The following is a 25630-nucleotide window of genomic DNA, read 5'->3' as shown; positions in this document are numbered from 1 at the left end:
AAACCTCTGTCAAAAAGCAACTGATACTATTTGTGTGTGTTTATTGGTGCGCGCTCCTTTATGCTAATGCCCTGCTTCCCTGCTCTTGTACACCACTGTGCATTGCACGAAAGCCAATTAATGCGGGTCTCCCAGCATTACTTCCCTTTTTCAGAACTGATCCGGTCTCTCAAAACTGCCTTTGCCTTTGCATACTTATAATGAACCTGCCAATAGAGACAATATGTTTGTGTGGCATTTCATTAAAATTGCATTAAATTAATAGATCTGGGGACAACAAACCGCTTATGACGGTCACTGTTCCCCCCCAGGGACTTGCTCTATTGTCCCGTGATTTAGACTTTGAGGTCTTCGTCGCTGAGGTCCTCCTTTTTTTTAAGATTTAGTTCATTATTTTATGCGTGAGTGTGGAGATGTGCACCAGGTGCGTGCCTCAGGGCCTGGAAGGTCAGGGGAGAGCTTGGGGTCCACTGGGACTGCCATGTAAATGTTGGGATTTGAACCTGGGTCCTCTGCAAGAGGAACAAGTGTTCTTAACCACTGAGCCAACTCCCCAGCACCAACCTTTCTTTGGTACAGAGAAACTGTGTATGTTGTATTTCCTTTACATGTAAGTATTTTGGTTTCTGGTCAGTTGTAAATAGTGTTTTGTAAATTTTAGTTTTTCACTTGTTCATTGCTGATATATAAAATGTGAATGATAGTTAGATATTGGTCTTGAATCAGCAAACTTGCTAAGCTTTGCTCTTTCTAGAGCTGCTTCGTATATTCCTTGAGATTTTATATGTGTATAACAAAGCTGTCTGAAGGCAGGTCAGACACTTTTCCTTTCCACCTATATGTCTTCTCACATATTGTACCAATTTATACTTAACTATAATGTTTAGCACAATATGTAAACAAAGAGGTAAGAGTGGAAATCTCTTTTTATTCTTTATCTTAGGAACAAAAGAAGTTTAGATTTTAAAAAATTAAGTATGATGTTTGTTGTCAGTTTTTTTGTAGATGCCCTTTCAAAATCAAATTCTCTTCTATCTCCAGTTAACCAAGAAAGGTGTTTATTTTTTTTCTTTAGGGAAGGGGGTGAAAAGTTATTTCTTCTATGTTTCTATTTATTTTATAAATACATTGTATTGTGTGTGCATGTTTGTGTGTGTGTGTTGTATGCTGTGAGGGTGGCAATGCATGCTCCCTGGTCATGTGAAGGTCAGAGGACAGCTTTATAGAGTCAGTTCTCTTCTCCCACCTTTACATCCTTTCTGGAGTTAGAGCGCAGGTCACCAGGCTTGCATGGCAAGAGCCTTTACCTGCTGAGCCATCTTGTTGGCTCCTAAAGGAGATTTTTTTATAGACTCTGCTGGTCTCTATATATTTGGTAAAGTTCACAAAAAAAAAAAAAAGTTACTTGAGCATAAGGATTTCTTTTTTGGAATAGTTTTAACTAATAGTGTTATCTGTGTTAATTAAATAATATTGCATGGAATTTTGTGGTCTAAGTTTTTCTAGAAAGTACATCATTTTATCTTAGTTGTTAAATTTACGTGAAAGAAATTGTTCACAATATTACTTTATTTTTTTCTTTTCTTTCTCTTTTAATTTCTTTTTCTTTTTCTTTTCTTTTTTTTTTTTTTTTTTTGAAACAGTCCTACTGCGTACCCCAACTACCTAGTGTCTTGAACTCATAATCACCTGCCTCTACCTCCTGAACCATGTCATCCTTTTGATGTCTGGTGGGGTCTGTACAAATATGCTTTCTTTCATTTGTGATATTGATCTTTTTATGTCATCTGGATAGGCGTTTTTTGGTTTATTAGTATGTTCAGATAATCATCTGTTGTTCTCATTGACTTTGGTTTATGTTTTTTTCTGTTTGCAATTTTATTGCTCACTTTACCTTGCTATTTTTCTTCTATCTGTTTGCTTGAGGTTTATTTGCCCTTGTCTTCTTTAAAAACAAAACAAAAACCTTTGCCTTTATTTCATGTGTACAAGTATTTGCCTGCATGTGTGCCATGCATGATGTGTGTGTGGAGGCCAGAAGAGGAGTTCCGGCCCCTGGAATTGGAGCGGCAGACAATTGTGAGCAGTATGCGAGTGCTAGGAGCCAAACCCGGGTCCTCGGCAAGAATAATCGGTGCTCTAAACCACCGAGCCATCGCTCTAGCCCTGTCTTTTCTTTTTCATTCAGTTCAAAACATTTTGTCACATGTCTGCTGTTAATTCTTAACCTCAATTTTTATATTATCCCCCATGATAGGGACTAACTCTTGAGAACCTTCTGGCTCCCTTGAATATTCTTTGTACTAGTTAATAAAGCATGTCGTGTGTGTGTGTGTGTGTGTGTGTGTGTGTGTGTGTGTGTGTGACAGAGAGAAAGAGACAGAGAGACAGAGACAGATAATATGTGTGTGAGGTCATGTTCACAGTAGGTGTGACTCCAATTTTATGTCCTTTTTTTAATAAGTAAGAATAAAACATGTTCATTCCTTTTGGCCTTCACATGGGTCTCGACAGCAAGCCCATTTTAAAGTTTTGTTCCCACAGAGTCTGAGTTTTGTAGATAGAAGTTTTGTCTTTGTAAGATGAATGTTCCTCACAGTGTCACCTTCTACTAACTTCCCACAAACAAGGTCCCCAGGGAGGTCAGTCTGTTGGGCCCTCTGACATGCTAAGCTGGTATCAGATTGTGGGCTTCAGGGGTGGTCTTCTTGAGCATTGCTTTGTTTGAGGCCAGGGACATTTTGAGGGTTTGAAAACACTTGCAATGTCAGAAGGTAGAATCGCGGTGTTCTGGCTTTGTGAAATGTTTCAGCAGATAGGCCGTGTCCTCAACAGTAGAGTGGGAGAGTCCCAGGGTTGCCATTCCAACCTTTCAGAGTGCAAGCAGTCACACGAAATGTGACAGAGAATTATGGCCTCCTTCACTTCCCTGGGTCATGCTCGCTTTCTTTCTTCCAGTGCTTCCAATTGAGAGGAGCTTTCAAAATGCTGCTAAAAGCAATAATTTGGATCTTATGGAGAAGCTGTTTGACAAGAAGGTTAACATTAATGCTGTGAACAATGTGAGTAGAAGCCACAGACAAGTGATGGCTTGGGGGTCCACCGGTCAACCGAATTAACGATAATAGTTGAAGAGACTAGCCTGGCTGGCCTGTTGGGGCTCTAATTGGGTGTGAAAGCTAAAGGTGGAATTAGGCAGCAGAGCAGGCTCGGAGTGTTTTCACTCGGGAGAGAAGGGTGCAAGGTCTTACGTACATGTAGGCAAAGTCTGTGTGTCAACAGGCAAGTCCACCGTTGCGTAGTAGGCCTGGATTTGGTCCTAAATTGCATCCTGTGGGTCAGTTCACTCTTGCCCATTCTGGAAAGCCAGGACTTGCTTTTCTGTAATATCTACCTCTTTTTCCTGTGATGCACTCTAAGGTTGGGTTGGAGAGACAGCTCAACTGTTAAGAGCACTAGCTGCTTTTGCAGGTGACCTTGGTTCAATTCCCAGCACCTACATGTCAGCTCACAACCATTTGTGACTCTAGTTTCAGGAGATTCAGTGCCCTCTTCTGGCTTCTGTGAACATGCGTAGAGAAAGGGGCAGGGGGATCTGTGAGTTCGAGCACAACCTGGCCTATATAGGGAGTTCCAGGCCAGCTAGAGCTTTAAAACTGAAAAGAAAACTAAAGAGAAGAAGCAGGCATGTAAAAACCTTTGAAAATAGTTATTTGCTAAATTACATATATTCATCTCTTAAAATTATATGAGCATGGAGATTCATTTTTGAGCAAGTATGGCAGTAGTCATTTTTCTAACTATCAGGCAACACAGTCTCTGGTATGCGTTTAAAACCGTTTAAAATGCTCTACACAAAGTAGCTATAATACTGGTTTTTAACCTGCAGCCTCACACATTTGAGGCAACCCGCCACTGATCTATTTCCCAGACATTTGTGTGTTTGTATATGTTCGTCAACATGTGTTCACATCTGTGTGTGTGTAGGTGTTCATGTGGGTGGGCATGTTTATAGAAGCCAGAGGACATCCTTGTGTGTCAACCCCCATCTCTTCTCCATCTCCCTCTCTCTTTTCTTCATTCTACAGAAGGAAGTACACAGGGTCTTTAGTACATCTGTACAGTCTGTGGGTGGGTTGGGAAGCCCACCATCAGGGTTATGGGACTGGACTTGGCCCTCGATTGTAGCCTGGGGATCAAGCCCAGAGCCTTACACATACCAGCAAATATTCCACAACTGATTTTTTTTTTTGTAATGTTCTTTTAAATAATTATTTAAAATAATCTTGTTTATAGCAACTTGTTGTCATGGTAAGCTGCAGGGTTCCTTAAAATCTGTGATGAAACATATTTTTAAAATTTAAGTAGTATTGTTACATTCTTATACAAATAAAGTTTATGGAGAAGCTTATAGCCCAAATCTGACATGATAGAATAAACTCTAGGTTTCAGACAATGTCAAGATGACTTGTGTTTTGTTAAATACCACCAGTTTAGCAAGCAAGAAAACAAAATGCTCATCTCAAATCATCCTCATGTGTATGTAATTACTGTGTGAAGCAAGACTAGTCTGTTCAATGGCAGGCATCCTTTTGGGGAACTGAAACAGTACTTAGAAGATGGGCAATGTGCCTGGATGTTACTGATAAACAAAACATCTGCTGTGGAAAACGAGGTAAATTTTCTGTGGGCATCACAGGAGCAAAATGCAGCTTTTCCTTTGAAGTACAAGATTTCAGTAGGTTTCTTTCTCTTCTCCTTCCCCATTCTCTAACTTCTCCCTCTCTTCTTCCCTCCTTCCTTCTTCTCTTCCTCAATTTTCCCCTCTCCTTTCTTCCGTTCTTCTTTCTTTTTTCTTTTCTCCTTATTCCTTCTCTTCTTCATTTTCCCACTCTCCTCCCCTTCTTCCTCCTTCCCTTCCTTCTAAACCAATTTATTTGTGTCTATAGAAATTACAGTTTGTTTGCTTGGATTATAGAAGAGGAAATTGTAGCTAGAGAGATGGCACAAGTATCCCAGCCGCTGTATGATGGCTGTAACTCCTGTTCCAAGGAATCAGAACTCTTGCCTCTTTTGGGTACCCATTTTACACATATATTCATGCAGGAAAACACTCATATACATAAAGCTTAAAATCTTTAAGAAATATGTAGAAGAAAGAAAAGGAACGAACTGAGACAGGAAATTTTGCTGTGAATTGTCAATATATTCTATTATGACTTAAATCCTAAGTGTCTCCAAGAGCCATCTTGAAGTCTTGGTTGCTGCCCAGCAGAAGCTGGTGAAATCTTTAAGAAATGGGACTTACCAGATTGGGACAGGTCACTTAGAGCCTACTCTAGAAAGGGCGCCTGACACCCCAGCCTCTGCCTCTCTCTCCTCCCAGCTAGTGCAGGCGTGCTGCTTTGCCCTAGCACATCCTTCCTGCCAGTCTGACTAGACTCACGCTAGGAGGCAAAATAAGGTTTCTTCCTGATGAATGGTTTACCTCAGTTACTTTGTCACAGAAACAAGACATCATCTAACATACATGATGTACAAAAAATGTTGTCATTATTAATGATTGCATACAAGAAAAAATACAAGTTTTACTGTGTGAATGACATTTTGTTTATGAGACAGTCTCACAATGTAACCCAGGACTTGTGGTCCTCCTGAATGCTGGGATGACAGGCTTGGACCTGCTGGACATGGTTCTTTCACCTTTCAAAGGAAGAGGTAAAAAGTGCAACCAAATAATCAGAATCAAATAGTCAATAGGAAAGTAGTGGCCATGTGAGAGACAGGAGACCCAGCTTGGCATGATCTGGCTACATACCGAGCCTGGGCTACAATGTGAGGAAACAAAATGATCAGAGGACACTGCACTGGTGAAAGGGTTGAGTGATGGTCAGATAACAACAGCAAAGATGCAAATGCTGTTTCCTCAGATGAACCGCACAGCCCTGCACTTTGCAGTAGGAAGCAGTAATTTATCTGCAGTGGATTTCTTACTGAGTCACAAAGCCAGGGTGGATGTCCCTGACAAGGTACGCTGGCCTCTGGAGGGTGGGCTGAATGGGTGCATCACCTGCAGGCAGGGGCATCCGTCACTACAGATGCCCTCCTCTCCGGCACACTTCCATCAGCTGTGCATTATTGGAGAGGCCTCGGGAGAAGACATGCACTGTGTACTGTTTGCACTTGCTGACTAAAGTGTTTGCTCATTGCCCTCAAGACTTGGGCGTTTACTTATTTTCCTGTATTGACCTTACGGCACTGGCTTCCGTTGACAAAAACAATGTGACTGTCCACATTGTCACGAAAGATTAATCTGCTCCAGGAACTTTAGATGGTGGCTTTGCCCTGTAGACTCTGATTCTAAATAAAACTCATCACACATGTTTGGTGCCAGGCATGGGAATCAGGATGGATATTGAATGCCATCTCCCTTCTAATCCTATGGGGAAAGTACCAGTAGAATATAGATATAGAATATAGATAAGAAGACTCACATAGAGAGACTAGAGCTCATGTCCCTCAAAATTGTATTAGAAAGGACTGGCGGCAGCTCTGACACAACCTTTTTGGTTTCAGAGAGTGTGCTGTTATCTACAAACCAGTTTACCTGTTGGTCTGCCAAGATAGCAAATCCACCCCAAGGGCCTTTCCCCTTTTTTCTCCACCTCCATTCCCTACTGCATCATGGCACAGGAAACTGGCCAGGGAGACAGCTCACTCATTTGATTTGTGCTTCTCCTCTGGTAGATGACATTAACTATCTTTTTACCTGTAACCATTTATGTGCCATCATTAGTGAAATCTGCTCACTTTCTGAGTGCTGGAGGTGGGAACCTCTGAGCCATCTACCACCAAGCTGCTTCCCAGCCAGATCTTTTGAACATCTCTGAGAACTGGGTTTGGTTATTTTTTTATTTCTTTTAACTTATTCTTTACTTGTGAAGTTTTTGGAGTTTGTTATGTACTCTGAGAATAAGTCCAGTGTTAGGTGTGTAGTTTGTATTCTCTTCTCATAGCTACAGACTGTCTTCTCCATGTTCATAGAGTTCTTAATTTCAATGCAGTAAAATCTTTGGTGTTTGTTTGTTTTGAGACAGGATCTTATCACACAATGCTGCCTGACCTGGAACTTGCTGTGTAGACCAGGCTGGCCTTCACACAGAGATACTCCTACCTCTCTCTGCTTCTTGAGTTCTGGTATTAAAGGCATGTGCCACCATGCCTGGGTTAATGTTCATATTTTTAAAAGTGAGTCCCAGCACTGATTTTATGTATATGTGGGGGTGATTTGCCTAACCATGGCAATCTTCTCATATTTTTCTTCTAAACATTTTATAGTCTTGTGTGGTTTCCATTTAGCTCGGGTGTTGCTATGGTTTCAGCACATCCCCTGCAGTTCATGGAGTGGAAATAATGCCTGGAGCCATGGCACTGATTAGATCTTTAAGAGATGAATAGCTCATAGCACTGTGCCCTCATGAACAAGTTAATGCTGTGTTCTCAGGGGACGATTCTTGCTGAGACCCCTACCCCATGTTACAATTAGGACAGCGGTCCATCTTGAGTTGATTTTAGTTCGGAGCAGAAATGGGTTGAGAAAGTGTGTTTGTTGCAAAAGGATGGCCAGGTTTTTATGTCACTCCGCTTTCCGAAAGTTTTGCAGTGCTGTTCAGAGCTGTAGTCGGAGCGTGGACCATAGTCTTCACCAGAGTTCAGCTCCCCAAGCTGTTGTCACAGTGTTAAGAGGCATTCATGTGCACCTTAGGGCACAAGTCAAGAGTGTACACAAAGTTCCTTCTTATCCACAGCTCTGTGTCCTCTATACACACCTCTGAGTCCTACACATACACCAAGGCCCTGCTCCCCTAAGCTGTCGAGGACAAAGAGCAATGAGGCAAGGGATCTACCACCTTCTCTTCCCCAGGGGCTTCCTTCCGTCCCTTTTTGTCTATGTCTTGGTCTAGAATTGGCCTTGAGTCTCTAGGAAAACATCGTACACTTCTTCAGCGTTGTTAATGCTCTGAGTTTGGGTTATGTGCCCCAATCTGCCTATTACCATTCACTTCCCAGAGTCCTCAGGTAGCTGGCTTTTATCCAGAGAGCTTAGTGGTTTTTGGTGGGAGAGACAGAATGGAGGGCCCCTGCTCCATCGTAGCTGGACCCATACTGTACAGAGAGCAGGGCTACACGGTGGGACCCTGCCTATAAATAAATAACCAGCAAATCTAAGGTGGGAAAAAGAGGAAGACACCTGACATTGACCTCTGTCCTCTACATGTAACACCTGCACACACACGCACACACAAACAAACACAAATCCATGATTCTAAAATATCCCAGATTGATTGATTATATTTGAGAACTAGGAGGGGTGGCATCCAGGAGCTTTGAGATAAGCTAAATAAAAAGGAGGTTTTTCATCCAGGGTAGACAGAACCCTCGGGTATGACTGATGCTCAGAAGATAATGGCAGACATCTGCCTTCGGTGCTGCTTCTCTGAAAAGTGCGTGGGTGCATTGTTCCCAGGGGACATTATCGTCTTGTCTGTGACCAGACTGGTTATGGGGACAGCTCATCTGTGACTTTCCAGCATTTCATACCTTGTGTCACCCATGTCATGGGCTCGAGCTGGCCAACTCCACAGCAGAAGAATTTGTGACATTGAAGGGCCTCTGGGGATATTTATTTTGCTTTTGTTTTGTTTTTGTTTTTGAGACAAGTTTTCTCTGTGTATCCTTGGCTGTCCTGGACTCACTTTGTAGCTCAGGCTGGCCTCAAACTCACAGAAATCTGCCTGCCTCTGCCTCCCAGAATCCTGGGGTCACAGGTTTGTGCCAACACTCCTTTCCCCTCTGGGAACATTTATGTCTGTATACTGTGATTCTTGGCCTCTAATGAACAATGGCTCCAATAAGAATTCGTGGTTTCAGAAACTCAAGTTGTTTGTTGCTTGGATTTCCACTGTTTAGATTTTTTTCTATCAGAGCTAGGAGTTTGTGAAACTTGTTTGCCTCAAAATTAGGAGTGATCTCTTTGGGAAAAGAGAGGGACTAGCACTATGTGATTTATCAGCTGAACCAAACAGGACCGTGTATGAAGCTGGATAAAGTGCCTGAATATGGAGTAGTGATTAGTAGGAGAATCCTAAATGAAGAGGTAAAACTGGCTTAACGCACTTAAAAGAACCCAGGATAAATCACCCCGTTCCTGCAAAAGAAAGAGGAGAAAGCACTAAGCTTTCTCTACACTGGACTTGTAAGTACAAAGTGCACTAAGTCTTCATGGAGTGACAACTGAGCTGTAAGTTTGATGGAGCATGTACATTACAGCAGGGTTTCTCGGCAGAGTACTTGCGGACGCATTGAAATTTAGGACCCTACTGTTCCTTGTTGTGAGGAAGGGTTGTGTGTCTCAGAGTGTTCAACAGCATGCCTGGCCTCTGCCCTATATCACCACTGAGTCTATTAAAAATGGGGACTATTAAAAATGTCCCCAGACGTATCTCGATGTACCCCAGAAAGTGCCTGTAGTCGAGAGGCGCTGAGTTAGAATTACACAGACTTCCCCATGCACTCTCCCAACCTGAACTCCTTTCAGATTAAGAGGACACCGAAGCATGGTGTCTGCAGCAGCCAAAGATATACATACCCAGGGGCTTAAACACGTCGCAAACAGGAGAGGCCTCCAGTCCCTGACTTCTTGAGTATTTATTCAGATATATGTATCTAACAAGCCTGTGTCCTGGACCAAAACCATCACCATTATTTGAGGCATAGATGCTGCAGCGAGAAGGCTGCGTAGGAGAGATGGGTGGCTTTTCTGACAGGGATAAAGGACACAGAAAAGGATACATGCGACCTTAAAGACAAGGAGACCGCTGGGCATGGTTGGAGGGTGTCTGTAATCCCAGGACTTGGGAGGCAGAGTCAGGAGTGTGCCAGCCTGCTCTTCATAGTGAGACTGTGTCTCAAAAAACAGAACAAAACCAAAAGGATCTGGACTGTGAAGCCGCAGCAGGGCTTTAACTACTACTAAGGTCCCTGGCAGTGGTGTGAGGGTGGAGTCAGTTCTGAGTGCTGCGAAGACCACACTCAGAGCTTCTCCACAGCTCCCACAGCGTGAGCGGAATGCCCGGATCATTTCTTCTCGCCTCCTCATGCCACTTTCCTGAAACAGCCGGAGCTGATGGTTTCTTTCCTTCCGTGCCTCTATCTGCTAGTTCAGTGCACGATTTAACAATTCAGCATACAGCTTTCCCCAGGTCAGGAAGCTCGGAGACGAAGCTCTCAGACTAGCTCCTTCATGCACACATACACGCACACAGACACCTGTGGGAGTTTTTGGATAGCTTCTGTGGGAACGGGTTCCTCTGTAAACTTGTCTTTTCTGTTTTCTTCTCTTGGTGTGCCCTTCTTTTGTCTGGTGGCTCCACTTAGCTGTGTGAGAAGTATGTGTTTCTTTCTATGCCCTCATATCATCCTCTCTGCATCAAAATATTTTTATCAATACTTGTATGTACCATCCTATAGCCATCTACCTAAAGGGAGGTATAAACACACACATTTGCATATGAGAGGTTTTGCCTACCTTACCTTTTATGACAATGAAATTGAGGCTCGGTGAATAAAGATGCTTGCATGTCTGGAGACCTGAGTTTAATCCCTGGGTCCCACGGTAGAACCTCAAATGCGTCACAGCATGCAAGCATGCATACCCCATAGACATACACTCACACACAATGCATGCACATGCGCACCTCAATGATGCTAATAAATTAAACTAAGTGGAATTACACTTTATGTCTTGTTTTTCATATTAACAAAGTTCATGAAAGTGTTTTCAAGTCCATTTTATTGCTATCATTTATTACTTGTGATGGTGTGGTGCGATATAATTATTTCACAATTTATGAAACTCTCTCATATAGATGACTGTATATAATTTCTAGTTACTCATTGATATGATTAATACTCGTGTGTGTGTGTGTGTGTGTGTGTGTGTGTGTGTGTGTGTGTGTAACTTTGGGTCCCAGGGGTTGATGAATACCTGTGTTTTGATTTGATTTTTTTTTTAAGTATGGAGAAGATTTTTTTGTTGTTGATGTAGGGGGAAAGCAGGCAGAGGGAAGAGTAGGGTAAACATGGCTGGCAGACTTCACTTGACCTTGAGAGGACAGATGGGAGGGATAGGAAGGGAGACGCCATCAACCTAGAGAGGCGGCCTGGGCCAAAAGACCAAGAGCAGATTTTGATTTCAAATAGAGCTGCCGGCTAGTTTCCACAGTAATGTTTGGTATTTTTCTAATCCCTCACCTCACGCTTTTCTGTGGTTGCTGTGTGAGAACGCCTCACATGTTAGAGACCCATTTTGTATTTTAACTAATGATAGGCTTTGAACGTGTCATTTGTCTGATTGGTTTATGTTCTACTTTTTTCTTTTTTAGCTCTAAATCAAGAGAGAACACATTATAGTCTAGGTATTTTTAATCTAGCTATTATTTTGTGCTTGTGGTATGTATTTATCTACTTTTAGTAGACTATAGTGCAGCAAGCATTTCGTTTTATTTTCTTCAGATGGAATCCTACTTATATGTCCCCTGTAGAATTGCAATATTACTTCTGTACATATTAAATTACTTATTTCTTAGTTCCTCAATAATCTAGTACCACACAGGGTTTCCTTTGGCTGAGACAGATGTGGTGGTTCATCATGTAATGGGTCCTCTCTCCTCTTCTCTCCTCTTGGGAAGCATGGCTTGACAGTAATTCACCTTGCAGCCTGGTCTGGAAGCTTGGAGATCATGCTCATGCTCGTTAAAGCTGGAGCAGACCAGAGAGCCGAGAGCCAGGTAGGTATGCAGGCGCCCTGAGGGCCTGAGCTCTCACCACACCAGTGACAGGGCGGGAGGTCATGGGGTTCTGAGCTAAGTACTTACTCCTTCACCCCGACCCTCTTCAGGAAGGAATGAATGCTCTGCACTTCGCAGCTCAGAACAACAGCCTGCGCATTGTGGATTACCTCATTCAAGACTTGCACCTGCAGGACATGAACCAGCCCAATGAGGTGTGTTGGCGGACTCCTTATCCGTTCTGCTTCTTCCTGCCTGGGAGGGGCTGCCAGAGCAGCAAGCACACACAGGCGTGGCCCTTGCAGCCAACTCCTACTCTCGCTGATAGAGCACCAGGCAGGAGGAAGTATTGCTGTTGGCAAAGGCCCAGGCTTCTGCATGGGGGGAGAGCAGGGAGCATAGGCAGCCAGGCTCCTCCTCCTCTGTCCCTCTTTTCAACCAGGGTTCAGACTGTCCACCTCCATCAGTATTCAGAATGTGTGCTTGTGTGCTCTAGCTTTATGCGGTAGTGCCTGACCTTTTTAGAATATACTTGACCCCAAGTTCTGCAGACGTCAGGCATGGCCTCTAATGCTCTTACTGTATTTGTCTAGATGCCTTTTTATTTTTCTTTTTGTAAGAGGTTTATAAGGCCAGCTTTACCTTAGGATTGCGTCTTAATGTGCTAGGCACAGAGGAAAAGAGCTCATGTGCATTCCTTCAGAGACAGGCCTAGGTCCTAGAACAAATATCATCACAGTGTACTCTTGAACTCTGTGGGAGACTGTGGTGAGTAGAAAAGGAGCAGGCTGGTGGGTTCAGAGGCAGAAGCAGGTTTAATGAGAGCCACCTACTCCTCTTCATCTTTTATTTGTTTGTTTGTTTGAGATGGAAGTTTGCTATGTATCCCCGGCTGTCCCTGGGCCTGTGATCCTTCTGCCTCAGCCTCCAAGGTGTTGGGATTAGGCATGTATCTCCATACCCAGCTCCCCCTACTTCCCGAGTTTTCTGTTCATCATGTCTGTTATCCTGTGGTATCCTGTTCCTCCTCCTCTGGCAGTCTGCTGAGGAGCTCAGCAGTGTGTAGAGCCCCAAAGCCACTGAGAAACCTTAGGTTAATATAGGCTCAGAGACCACAGAGAATGAACCCAGGGGGTTCACTGGGATATATAGGGAGAGACGCTCAGAGTTGATTTTTATTGCTATAGTAAACCTGGGTTAATGGAACAGACAAATAAAATACAGTATGTCCCTAGGACATTTGAAGGAGTGGACCTTGCTAAGGGCTGGGGATGGAAATGAGCTGTTGTTCACAGGGTACACAATTTCAGCTCCTTCGGATGAAAGGGCTGTGGAGATGCATGGTGGTAATGCTTGCACAAAAGTATAAAGGTCCTAGTCCAGGGCTGGTGAGATGCTGGTGGTGGGTAAAGAGGTACTTGACACTAAGCCAATACCTTGAATTTGATCCTTGGAACCTAAGAGGTAGATGTATAGAACCAGATCCCATAAGTCCTTTGACCTGCACCCGTGCCCACACCCAAGACAGCGAATGGCTAAACCTAACACTGTTGAATCATGCACTTACTAGTGATCAGATTGGTAACTTTTATGTTATGAATGTTTTACCATGAAAAAAAAAAAGTAGGAGAAGAAGGAGGAGGAGGTGGAGAAGGAAAAGAAGGAGAAGTCTGTTTGGAGCGAGGATTAGGAGCTGATGGCTATTGGCTCATCATTTGTATAAAGGTATTGCAAATTTCCTAAGGCCCCATTGTGCAGGAAGCTTTACTCTGTCTCATATTGTTACTCTGTTGCCTGGACTCTTCTCATCAGAAAGAGTCTGGTCGTCTAACAGGGTTAGTAAAATGCCTGCAAGGAATCCCTTGTGGACCCTGAGGGATGCCTGAAGAAGGACACATGTGTCTTCTCACTTCTCCCTCCACATTGGACTGCGCCCCGCCAGCCCACTCCCAAAGAAGCTGCTTTTGACTTACAAACACTTCCAGCTCAGATCCTGTTAGGCCAGGGGATTCTAGACTCTGGCAAGAGAAGCTTTACCAGGAAGAGACCTTTAAGACAAAATGAATTTAACTAGGCATAAGAGAGTTTGGATGGAGCTCGGGACATGCTGAGCGGAAACTGAGGAATCTGGGCATTCTCCTAGCTGTACAGCCCTAAAAATCACTGTGACGTTACCCGAGAAGAGAGATCAGAGCCAGGAGTTGGAGGCTGAGAAGTCTAAATGTTTTGAATCTATATGTCAGCCTCCATCTGTGAGCAAAACTAAAGAAACCACAATGTTGGGAGAGCTGGAAGGAGACCAGCCAAGGTCATTCGCATATTGGCAAAGTTCATTTGCATACTGGTTGAAATGTACACAGATTTGGTTATGCTTCTGTCCTCTGTTCATATTGGGAACATCTGAGCTGGAAGTCTTTGTAAGCCAAAAGCAGCTCCGGCTTGGGGGAGGAGGTGATGGTAGTAAAATGTGGCAGGGGAATTGGGAAGACATCTGTTTCCTTCTTCAGGCATCCCTTACTATCCATAAGGGATCAGTGCCAGGACTCCTTTTGGATGCTAAAACAGGCAGAAGATCAAATCCTTATATAAAATGGTGTAGTGCTTTATAGAACTTACACACAGCCTCCTGCGCCCTTTCAAATACCTCTAGATCACTGTTAATACCTGCTCCAATGAGAATACTGTGTAATTTATTAAAGCACGTGGCTAGGTGAATGACAAAGGAAATGTCTACATGTTCAGCAGATAACAGGTTTTCTTTTTCCTTCCTGAATATTTTGGATTGTGAGTATTTTGATTCATCCATGAATATGTGGGCCAAATGTACTGAGGTGGCATTTAGCCAAAGCTATCAACTGCAGTGTATAAGAATTCACCCAGGGTCCATGCCCCTCCCCTACCCCTTGCAGCTGAGCTACACCTCCAGCTCTGAACTCTCATGACCTCCTGGCACATTTCTGGTCCTGCTTTATTCTGGGTTTTCTCTTTATGCTCCATAAAGGGAAATGCTGTGAGGCCTGGATGTCCACAAAAAGACCCTGTAGAGCAGTGTCCCAAGGATTCTGATGGTAAATAATGGGTCTGGTGGGACTCTGGATGCCCATTTAATGGCTGGTTTTGACCTTTTTGTTGCATTTGGTGACTTAGTAAATTTGAACCATCAAATAATTTATAATAGATCCTTTCAATTCCTCTGACTTGTTTACATGCAAAAAAATTAAATGCATCAAGTTGAAACATATGGTTAAAAATATGAGTTAACAAAGGAAAAACAAAAAGGAACTAGAACCCTGAACACTATTCTAGTTAAAGGAAGGCACGGGGTCCTGGGCCAGGAGGCATGATGATCTGCTCCAGGCATGAGGCCCGGAGCTATGACACTTTTTTGGACATGGCTGGGAAGTTTTCCTGCCTTCCAAATGTAGGGAGTCCCTTGAGGGTGTTCGGGAGAGAAGCCTACTTGAACATAATTCAAATGGGTTGGGTTGTCTCTTATAAAAATGAAATGACAACATAAGAAACTTTATTTTCAAAAGTACATATGACTTTAAAATACCTATTGGTATTTTAGACTAATCATATGAACCTAGGCAAGAAAAATTATATATAGCGTATTTTTTTTTTTTTACATCTTATTATCGCTTCATCTTTCCTTAAGGTACTTTTGAAATATTTAAAAGATAAAGATTATGTTAAACATCCTATTAGTGCAACACGGCTTTTACTCCCGCCCCCACCGTCTTGGTTATTTCTATAAAGGGCATCCAAAGTTCGAAGACTTAGCTCTTCTGCTGGAAAGCAAGACACTTCATCTGTGATAACTCAGTGTCTCCCGGAACCTCTCCTGTCTTAAGCCTTCTTTGGGTGTGGATCCTCTGACACTTTGTTTAGCTAGACAGAACTGTAAAGCTTTGCAGCAACCCAAGACAAAAGGAGATGGGCTATTTTAAAAATGAACAGACCACTAATCCTTCTAGAGGAGTGTTTGTCCTTGCTATGGTTTCAAGGTGATTAGTTGCTTCAGACTCTTACAGGAGTTTAATCCCAGGAGCTTTGTGTTAATGACATTAAATCAACTATGGTGTTAGGAGGTTGGGCCTCTGGGAAATAATCAGGATTAGATTCGGTCATCAGGGTGGAAACTCCATGATTGAAACCTGATGGCTTTATAATGAGGGGAAGAAACACACTCTCTCTGTCTCTTGCCCTGTGACTCTTGCCATGTTTCAGGAGTCCACAAGCAAAAAGGCCTTTCCCAGATGTGGGCCTAGATTTTTCCCTTCTAGAACCCTGAGCCAAAATAAACTTTTTTTTTTTTTTTTTTACTTTATAAAGTGGCCTACCTTTGGTATCATAGTAATAAAAAAAAAGAACCCAGATTGATTGATGTTGTAGTAAACTTTTTTTAAAAAAAGCGTTGTGCTATATAATGTTTATTATCAGACCTAAGATTTGATGGCGATACTATTTAACCGCTGTCACAAATAGTAAGACACAAACACCTGTTAGATTTATAACTGCCTTCTTTACCTTGGGCCGGGCAGATATTTCACCTACACGGTCTCAATAGCCTCACCGTCCATCTCCCAGATGCCATGCAATGCCATCCGCCTTGATCCTCCTCATCTGGTCTACCTTCCATCCAGAATCCCATGGCACTTGCATGTATTCTTCATCTGGGTCTTTTCACGCCATTATTGGAGTTCTTCCTCTCAGAAGAAAACGTGGTGTTTTCTTCACACTAACCCATTGTGGTGTCCTCCTTTCTCCTCTGTTCCCATCCATCTGTTTCCCATGATTCTCCTGAACCCAAAGCCTGGGAGCCTTAGTCACACCTACCTATGCTACCCTGCCCTGTAGGCTGTTTAATCCACTGATCAGATATAGTGACTTAGGCAGGTTTAATCAAGAAGGATAGGTTTAACCGACCTTGAGAGCTAACATCAGAACAGCCCCCAACAGGTTGATTTTTTTTTCATGTAATATATACATATATTAGAATTATGGTCCCCCAAACTGATAAATATATACTAGAATTCTTTCTGCTATAAGTATCAAAAATTCATCTTAATCTGGGCTGAGAAATGTGCTAACTTATAAGCGAGGTCTTTGAAGGTTGTCTTGCTGCTTTCAGACACGGTGTGTCCAGCTTTTGTATCTTTCTGCAACTTTGGCCGCCATTCCACTGCCTCCAGTCCTCGCTACGATCTCGGAGCGATGAGAAGATGTCTGTCCGCAGCTTCCAAAATCCTCACGGATGTTGACCCAAAGACAAAAAGTCCTTTCCTATCAAAGCTCATATATGAGGGTCACAAGCAATTCCGTTCGGTCCTGTTTGAATCACATGCTCAATTCTGAACCACCATGAGTTATGTGATCACTCTACACGACAGGAGACAGGAAAAGCCTAGCTGTTGGCAGCACTGCAGTAAATGGCTTAACGTGGAGAGCCACGACTGCCAGCGAGCTGTGGCTCCTGCGTCTAAGTCAACTGGTGCCAATGTGGCCTATGATGATGTTTTAGGCCTGGAACCTAAGGAGATCTCTTGGAGCAGTGGTTCTGCTATGGGTTCAGGAAGAGCCACACACTGATCATTGGACACCAGACTCAGACTGATGAAAGTATGTTGAACTCTGAACAAAGACTGACCAGACAAAGACATAATCTGGACCTGGGAGCCTGACTATGATGCAGGTTTTTAATATGAAAAACTGTAACCAGGTAACCAGGTGTATGAAGTGAGGGGGGGGGGCAGCAGTACATCATTTTCACTAGCTAAACATAATTGATTTTGTGACCAAGTGTATTGTATTGTATCGAGGTAGCTAGACAAAGCACTTGACCCTGATTGGCTGGGATTTAGGGTAGGTGAGCTCTTGGGGGTTTTCCAGCTTTCTGGGAATAAGAAATATAGCAGGATGTTGCAATCTTACCTCTAATAGAACACACATTTATCATCTATTGTTTTATTCTAAGCAGCAAGTACCAAACTATTGAATTATATCCTGGTCTCAGGCGTGTAGGCCTGAGAACTTGAAAATAATTTCACCCTATGATCAACATGGAGTCATGAAGGCAAAATGGCTTCTATAGCTAAGGCTATAGCAGGTGTTAACAGAAGAACTACAGTTATGCTAAGAACTAAAGTGGGCCTCAAAAGAGGGGCTATAGAGTTTAAGCCGATTAAGCAGCTTACAACAGTTCTCAACCTTCCTAATGCTGTGACCCCTTAATTCAGTTCCTCATGCTGCGGTGACCCCCAACCATAAAATTATTTCATTGCTACTTTATAACTGTAATCTTGCTACTGTTATGAATTGTATTATATTGTAAATATCTTTGGAGATAGAGGTTTGCCAAAAGGGTCATGACTCCTCATGGGTTGAGAATGACCACTTTAAAGGAAATCTTGGGCCTGAGGATAAAATTCTTTCTGGTAGAGACTTCCTGGTTGGGACATGTATGAAACTCTGGGCCAGGCCCGCAGTAGACAGGCTCCAACCAACCTGTTCTGTCCTTTACTCTTTGGTGATTTCCTGAGAGTAAAGAGGGCAATTATCTCTTCAAGCTTTGAAGGGCTGGAGATGTAAGTCTCATTGACATTATCTTTGGCCTAAGAACAATTAATTATATGAGTGTTTTGTTGCTAGTTTGTTTCTCCATTGTCTGGCATTTATGGACACAATCTCTGTGGGGCTGATCTCAGCAGATTCCTTTCATTTTGTTTTAAGCACTGGACTATTTTAGCCTGCTTCTCTTCCTTTTTCCTCCCTTATAAGCAAACAGCAGCCATGATCTCTTCATTAAATGTCGTTAGCTAGCAATTAGATGACAAATTCAGAACATATATAGAATCTTCTACTCACTTTACATTAAAGGCGTCTTGCTAAACTCTCAGTTAATGCACTAAGCCGAGCTGTTTCCTTCTTTTTAGTTGAAGAAATTTCATCTTTGAATGTTTTGTCATCCGGTTTCCTTTTCCGTTTTTTTCAAAAATAGCTCAAGTTGACAAAATTAAGTTTTCTGTGCATCTTTCACTTTTCTTGACATTTTGGCTACTGCAAATGCAGTCTCCATTATCAACAGGAAACCGTGGAGAAATCACTATTATTCAAACAGTCTATATTTGAAGAATCAGCTATAAACATCCCTCGTCACTGGAGTTTCTGGATGTCTCTGCTCCACTTTTCCTTTCTATCCTTTCAAATAGGCCCACACTCAAGAGTTTTCCTGATTAGTTCTTAGAAATATAACAGCCAGTAAAAGTGGCCTCAAATTTGATGGCGTAGGGGCTGGAGAAATGGCTCAGTGGTCAAGAACACTTGCTGCTTTTGCAGAGAACCTGGGTTCAGTTCTTAGCACCAACACAGAGGCTTACAACTGCTTTCACCTCTAGTTCCAGGGTTCCCAATACCCTCTTCTGGCACATATATATGCTCAGGTTTACATATACACATTAAATAAAAATAACTGTATCTTTAAAAATAAAATAAAATTCAGCTGAGCAAATGTTGTATGAGCTTCATGTGTGTTAAACTCTAAACTTTTCTGTGTCGTGTGTTTTTATCAGTGAGATGCAGTGAGATGCTTCAGGACCTGGCTTAAGCTAATTTCTCAGTCACTAGCTGAGTGGAAGAAGTGCTGATCTGTTCAGGAATCCTTGCCACATTTGAAATGGCATCTGATCATTAGACTGTGGCATAGTGCTCTTCTGATGCTCCAGAGGATCTCTTCTGAACACTTCCCTTGTCACCATGAAACTGATTCAATGTTGATATGGGTTCTCCCAGTTCTGATGACAGCCTGCAACTGGGCCTGGCCTGGGATCAGAGAAATTATCATTCCCTTCCCATGAGAAGGACATAATTATATAACCATCACCTTTAAAATGCTACCATTCCTTGTCAGTTATCCCAAGTGTCGCTAAATGTGTAATAAAGGCAGAATTTGTGATTGATTTTCAGAGAGGAAGAAAACCATTTCTTTTGGCAGCTGAGAGGGGCCATGTTGAGATGATTGAAAAGCTTATCTTCCTTAATCTGCATACTTCAGAAAAAGACAAGGTGAGTTGGGCTTATAGTCTTTTTTTTTTTTTTTTCTTTTTTCTTTTTAACTGAGGACAAAGAGGAGTAACAGTTGGTGTGGAGATAACAGTTGACGTGCAGATTGCAGTTGAACTCTGTCCGCTGTAGATTGTCATGATTGGGGGGTGGGTTTTGTTGCTTTTGAGATAAGGTCTCTTTCTGTCTGTGGCTTTCAACCTTCTTAACACTTTGACCCTTTAATACAGTTCCTCATGGCGTGGTGACCCCCAACTATAAAATTATTTTGTTGCTACTTCCTAACTATAATTTTGCCACTGTTGTGAGTCATAATGTAAAGATCTGATAAGCAGGAGATGTGTTGTGCGGCCCACATGTTGAGAACGGTGCTTCATCTGGCCCTGGCTGTCCTGGAGCTTAATGTGGAGACCAGACTGACCTTGACTCACAGAGATCCACCTGCCTCTGCCTCCCGAGTGCTGAGATTAAGGCGTGATCCACTCTTCCTGGCTATGCTTGGTTGTTTTTACTCCATAAATGTTTTGAAATTAGTTCACTTCATGGATTTTTCTCCTTCATGTTGAGTGTGACTCTTCTAAGTAAGAAGCTTGATGAACTTGGCCTCAGATTGGCTTGTGATGCAGCCTTCCTAAAGGAGGACCCACTCTTGATAAACTCCAAGCCTCTCCTATCCTTCCTTGAGGACTGCTGTGGACTTGGTTCCTCATTAACTACTAGGGGAAAACACACAAGGTGGCCAGCCATGTGGACATCTTTGATAGCTTTCTTAGGGTAGACTCCCAGATGTTATAGGTCTAAGATTACTGCTCAGGTTAGTTTTATCAGTGTACCCTAACATAGGCTAAGTCCTTTTTTTTTTTTTTTTTTTTTTTTTACTAGAGAATTGGTACCAAATTCAAGCAAGAACAATTTTTCTCCCTACTGATTCAAATAGCCTAGGCTTTTAATTTAAAATTAAAAAACTTAGTTAAACCTTAGTTAAAACTGGATAATGTCTATATTCTGCACTGTAGACCAGGCTGCTCTCCAGCTCTCAGCGATCTGCCTACCTCTGGCTCACCAAGTGCTAGGATTAGGCTTGTACCACCATGCCTGGCTTCTGCACTGTAGCTTTAACCAAAGAAAAGGCTCCCAGAAGCCACCGGTGCTGTGAGGGCAGGTTCCTCGGCAGCGACACTTTCACCTGGAATGCATCTTTGTTGCAGGAGGGAAACACCGCCCTGCATCTGGCTGCCATGCATGGTCACAGCCCAGTGGTGCAGGTACTGTTAACTCAGTGGCCGGAAGTAAACAAGACCAATGAGGTATGCAGACCTGTGCATTTCAGGGACTTAAAGGTCAGGGCTGGAGGTGCTTTCTAGAAAAGGACAGGAAATCAAAGGCAAGCCACTGGCATAAAATAAAACACTGATATTTTCAAGTGCCCGCCAGCAGGGCATTTGTTAATTTACTCAAAAGCCATTTGTAAGAGCAGAGGGATGATCCCCAAGCTCTGCCTTCCAGACACAACAGAGACCGTGGCCACGGAGGGCCTGCACAGGTTCAACACAGATGAGGTCCCAGCACTGAGAGGGGAAGTGGACGCAGCCTTCCAATTCTAAGGAACGGTCTCCAATTGACACCTCCTTGCAAAGGAAAAACTAGTTGTCTCCGGTGGGCGCTCTCTGGATATACAAACCACACTTGAGGATAGGCTCAGCAGTAGATGGCCACAAGATGACCTCAATTTTTGTATTTTTATAGATTTTTTTTTGTCTCATATGGTTTTGTTTGTATATTTTATTTTTGTCTGACTGGTTTTTGTATATTATGGTTTCATGGATTCTGTGGCTTTATGGGTTTTATGTGTGTGTTTATTTATTTTTTTTTATGCTTTTTGTTTTTTGTCTGCCTGTTTGTTTTCTAAAAAAAGAGAGGCAGAGAAAGAAAGGGTTAGGTGAGTTGGGAAATGGGAAAGATCTGGGAGGAGTTGAGGGACAAGAACCTGTGGTCAGTGCGAAGTCCTAAATTGTGGCGTGGAGACCACCACCCACAGAGGCAATTGGCAAGAGTGTTTCTGTTTCTCAATAGCGAGAATACTGCGTGCGGGTCAGCCACCTTACAAGATGGCTCCCTTTAAAGTCAGCTAGAATTTCCAGGTGAAGTTATAGTCCTTACCAGGATTGGATAGGTTCTTAGTGGGGGTACTTGTATGTTCCTGATTGGTTCTGACCCTAGGAAAGGAACAGTCGCTTCGTATAGCCCCAGGCCAGATGTCAGGGCAGGTGATGATTGGCCACCCTTTGCCTGTGGATTTTTTTGTTTACTTTTGGTTTGTTTTGGTTTTTTTTTTTTTTTTTTTTTTTTCAGGAAGCATCAAGCAGGAAAGGGGAAAGGATTTTCACCTGGCTTTGAATCAAGTCTCAAAATGAAGTTAGTCAGGTCCTCTCAGTCAGAATACATTGCATGAATAAAAACATCTTTTCAATCAAAAAAAAAAAAAAGAAGAAGAAGAAGAAGAAAACGTCATTTGTTTTTAGATTAAGTATGTAGTTTTACATCATAGGACAAGAAAGACATGGGGAAATCATACAGTATTGGACTACATGCTATTACAGCTAACTATACACTGTGCTATGAAAATCTATTTCAGAAACCAAAGCCTTCACACAGGAGGGGATATGTTATCTCGTTTTGCCACTCCAATGGGCTTTGAAGGAGAGAGTTGGCTGTTGTTGTTGGTGGCGGTGGTGGTTTTTGTTTTTCTGGGGTGTGTGTGTACCGTGCACATGTGTGTAAAAGACATGGTGTGTCCTGGGACTGACCTGGTCAGGAGGACAGGGATGAGGATAGCTGGGCTGAGTAGGCTGCAACAGGCAGATTATGAAAGGTTTGGTCACCAGCTGTTCGGTTTTCTTGTCCATAAAATGAGGACAACATGAACCCTGCCCTTCTGGAATTTTCATGTGAGTTGACTGTATCAGTGTATGGTCTTGGCAATATCTGTTGGTACATACAGGCCAGGTAATGCTAACAGCTACAAAAAGAATCACACATAAAAGATATCAGAAACATGCTGTTTCTCAAAGTATTTTTATCCTAGCCAAGGGGAAATTAATTCTAATTCCTTTTCTTTTTGTCAGAATGGAGAGACTCCCTTCATGCTGGCTGTTGAACGAGGTCATGAAGAATGCAGTCGAGTGCTCCTGGCAGGAGGAAGTGATGTCAATATTCCAAACAGAGTATGAGATCTGGGCTGTGGTCATCTGTACAGAGGGAGAAGGGCTTAGAGTGTTCTTTGGAACTCTGGTCCTTAATTGTTGATTTGCTGGGTCTTTATAGAATTAAGATTTTAGTATGTCTTGTTTTGCATAAAAATCAATAACTCACTACAGATAATCTCCATTAATGGCTCTTCAAAAGCAATGTCATTCTTGCAATTCATCTGGGGAATGACTGAACATGAGACCCAAGGAGCAAGGACCTGATCCAGCAAGATGACAGGCATTCTTAATCCACTCGTTGATGATAAATAATAAAGAATCAAAAATAGTTTGCTGTGGGTCATGTTGGACCTGAAGAATGCAGGATGCTGTCTGGCTCACAATATAAAATACTTTGTATTTAATCATGGTGCTAGCAGATTTGAAACTTTAAAGACTAATGTCTAAGTTACTGTCCTGTTGCTGTGAAAAGAAACCATGAACAAGGCAGTTTATAAAATAAAGCAATTAATTGGGGGCTTGCTTACAGTTTCAGAGAGTGAGTCCATGACCATGATGGTGGAGAGCATGGCAGCAGGCAGACAGGATGCTGGAGCGGCAGCTCACATTCCCATCCACGGGCAGCAGAGAGTAAGAACATGACTTTTGAAACCTCAGAGCCCACCTCCAGAGACATGCCTCCTCCCACAAGACCCATCTGCTCTAGTAAGGCTACACTATTCCTTCCTAAACAGCCCGTCAGCTGAGGACCAAACACTCAGATATATGGGCCTGTGGGGGCCATTCTTATTCAAACCACCAAACCCACATTACCAGCTGCACCTTGTTGTTGTTGTTGTTGTTGTTCTTCTTCTTCTACTACTTCTTCTTTTATATTAAGAAACTATAACCTAGAAAGAGCAAGAAGCTAATCCAGGACCATACCACAATGACAATGCAAAGATTCAAACTCATGCTGGTGGCTGTGTCTTCAGATGGGTCAGCATGTTTTATTCTGATTAATATTAAATTACAATACAATGAAAATAATTTATCATGCACGCCTGTAGTCCCAGCACTCAGGGAGGCAGAGGCAGGTGCATCTCTGATTTTGAGGCCAGCCTGGTCTACAAAGAGAGTCCAGGACAGCCAAAGCTACACAGAGAAACCCTGTCTGGAAAAACCAAACAACAAACAAACAAACAAAAATTCAAATGCTCCCTAAAAGAGTAGCTGATAAAAAGTGTCTTGTTCCACCTCTACACTTCAGTTCTGCCCCTCGGAACAAAGGTCTCTGACATTTACTTAGCAGCTCACAGCCTTTTCATGCATCCAGAAAGTGTGACTGGCTTGAACATTCGTCTGCACAGTAGCATACTGTATAGTTCATGCTGCTGTTGCTTTTATTTTAACCTTTGTACTAGCACAATGTGTAACCAGTCTCTTCACAAAGGTACAATGCCCCAAACGGTAACGTGTTCTAGCCTTGTACACTGCTGACATGAACAGATCCTTCTGAAACACAGTTCGTGCCTCTCTTTTTTTTTTTTTTTTATCACATATGGGAAATTATAAGGAAGGGAAAAAATCTAGGCCCTTCCTTGACATAGATGATGATGTTACTATAAATAGCCAGAGAAGTCATACAACCTGTAGGTGCAATGACCAGCAGGAGGTGGCTAGATAGGGATCTGGTAAATTCATCAGCTGGAAAAATATGCTGCTATTAAAAATAATAATATCCAGACCTACATGTTGGCAAAACACTCGTACACATAGAATAAAATAAAAATTAAGAAATTATAATAAAAATACTATAATACATTACAACATATAAACTGTCTATCATAGAATGCTGATTAACAGTAATGTGATAAATGTTAATATAGTCAAATTTACATAGACATCGACAAGTATCTTCAGAGAGAATATAAATAAGAAAATGTGAGTTACTTCTTAATGATACTACAAGGTTACTGATACAACAAACATACAAATGATAAGACTTCAGAATATGTCAGCTGCTTCAGAGGTGGCTCAGGCGTTAAGAGCGCTGGCTGTTCTTCCAGAGAACCCTAGTTCGCACATCAGGCACGTTACAACCACCCGTAACTCCTGCCTCCACAGACACCCGCATGCAGACACACACACACACACCTATAGAAATCCTTTAAAAAAAAAAAAAGAAAGAGTCCAGGCTGCCCTTGGGATGGCTTTCCTGGTTAGCACTCCCTGGGGCTCACTCCTTGGCCTGATCCTCCACAGTTTACTCTGCTTCCCCAGGATTTGGCTTTGCAGTGATTTTTTTTTTCATGTGCAAGTTCACATTCTCCCGGCTAGGACAGCAGCCACGTTCTTTCTGTAATAGCCTCAGCTGGTGGAAGTTGCCAGAAATCCATGTCCAGCTCGTCCCAGAGCTGTTGCCTGGGTAGGTTTGTTTCTCCAAAACCACCCAAGAGTTTAATCTCCAAAGTGGTAGCAAGGGCAGAGAAGTAGTGCGACCGAAGTATTTAGAGTGCATCCTTTGGGAAGTGA

The 25630-nt window shown here is 42.6% G+C and overlaps 1 protein-coding gene across 1 annotated transcript in view; it reads left to right on the top strand.

Annotated features, from left to right (window-relative positions):
• Positions 1 to 25630, top strand: part of Ankdd1b (ankyrin repeat and death domain containing 1B) — a 53819-nt gene that overhangs the window by 2522 nt on the left and 25667 nt on the right. The window contains exons 2-7 of the mRNA XM_055598400.1: positions 2959 to 3062; positions 5931 to 6029; positions 11751 to 11849; positions 11960 to 12064; positions 19815 to 19913; positions 21119 to 21217. Coding sequence (XP_055454375.1) covers positions 2959 to 3062; positions 5931 to 6029; positions 11751 to 11849; positions 11960 to 12064; positions 19815 to 19913; positions 21119 to 21217 — 605 coding nt within the window. The remainder of the gene's footprint in view (positions 1 to 2958; positions 3063 to 5930; positions 6030 to 11750; positions 11850 to 11959; positions 12065 to 19814; positions 19914 to 21118; positions 21218 to 25630) is intronic.

The sequence above is a fragment of the Psammomys obesus genome, unplaced genomic scaffold, assembly GCF_907164565.1.
Source record: "Psammomys obesus unplaced genomic scaffold, mPsaObe1.curated_primary_1811, whole genome shotgun sequence".
Taxonomy (NCBI): Eukaryota; Metazoa; Chordata; class Mammalia; order Rodentia; family Muridae; genus Psammomys; species Psammomys obesus.
Note: the sequence above shows the minus strand (reverse complement) of the source record. Positions and strands in the feature narration are given on the sequence as shown.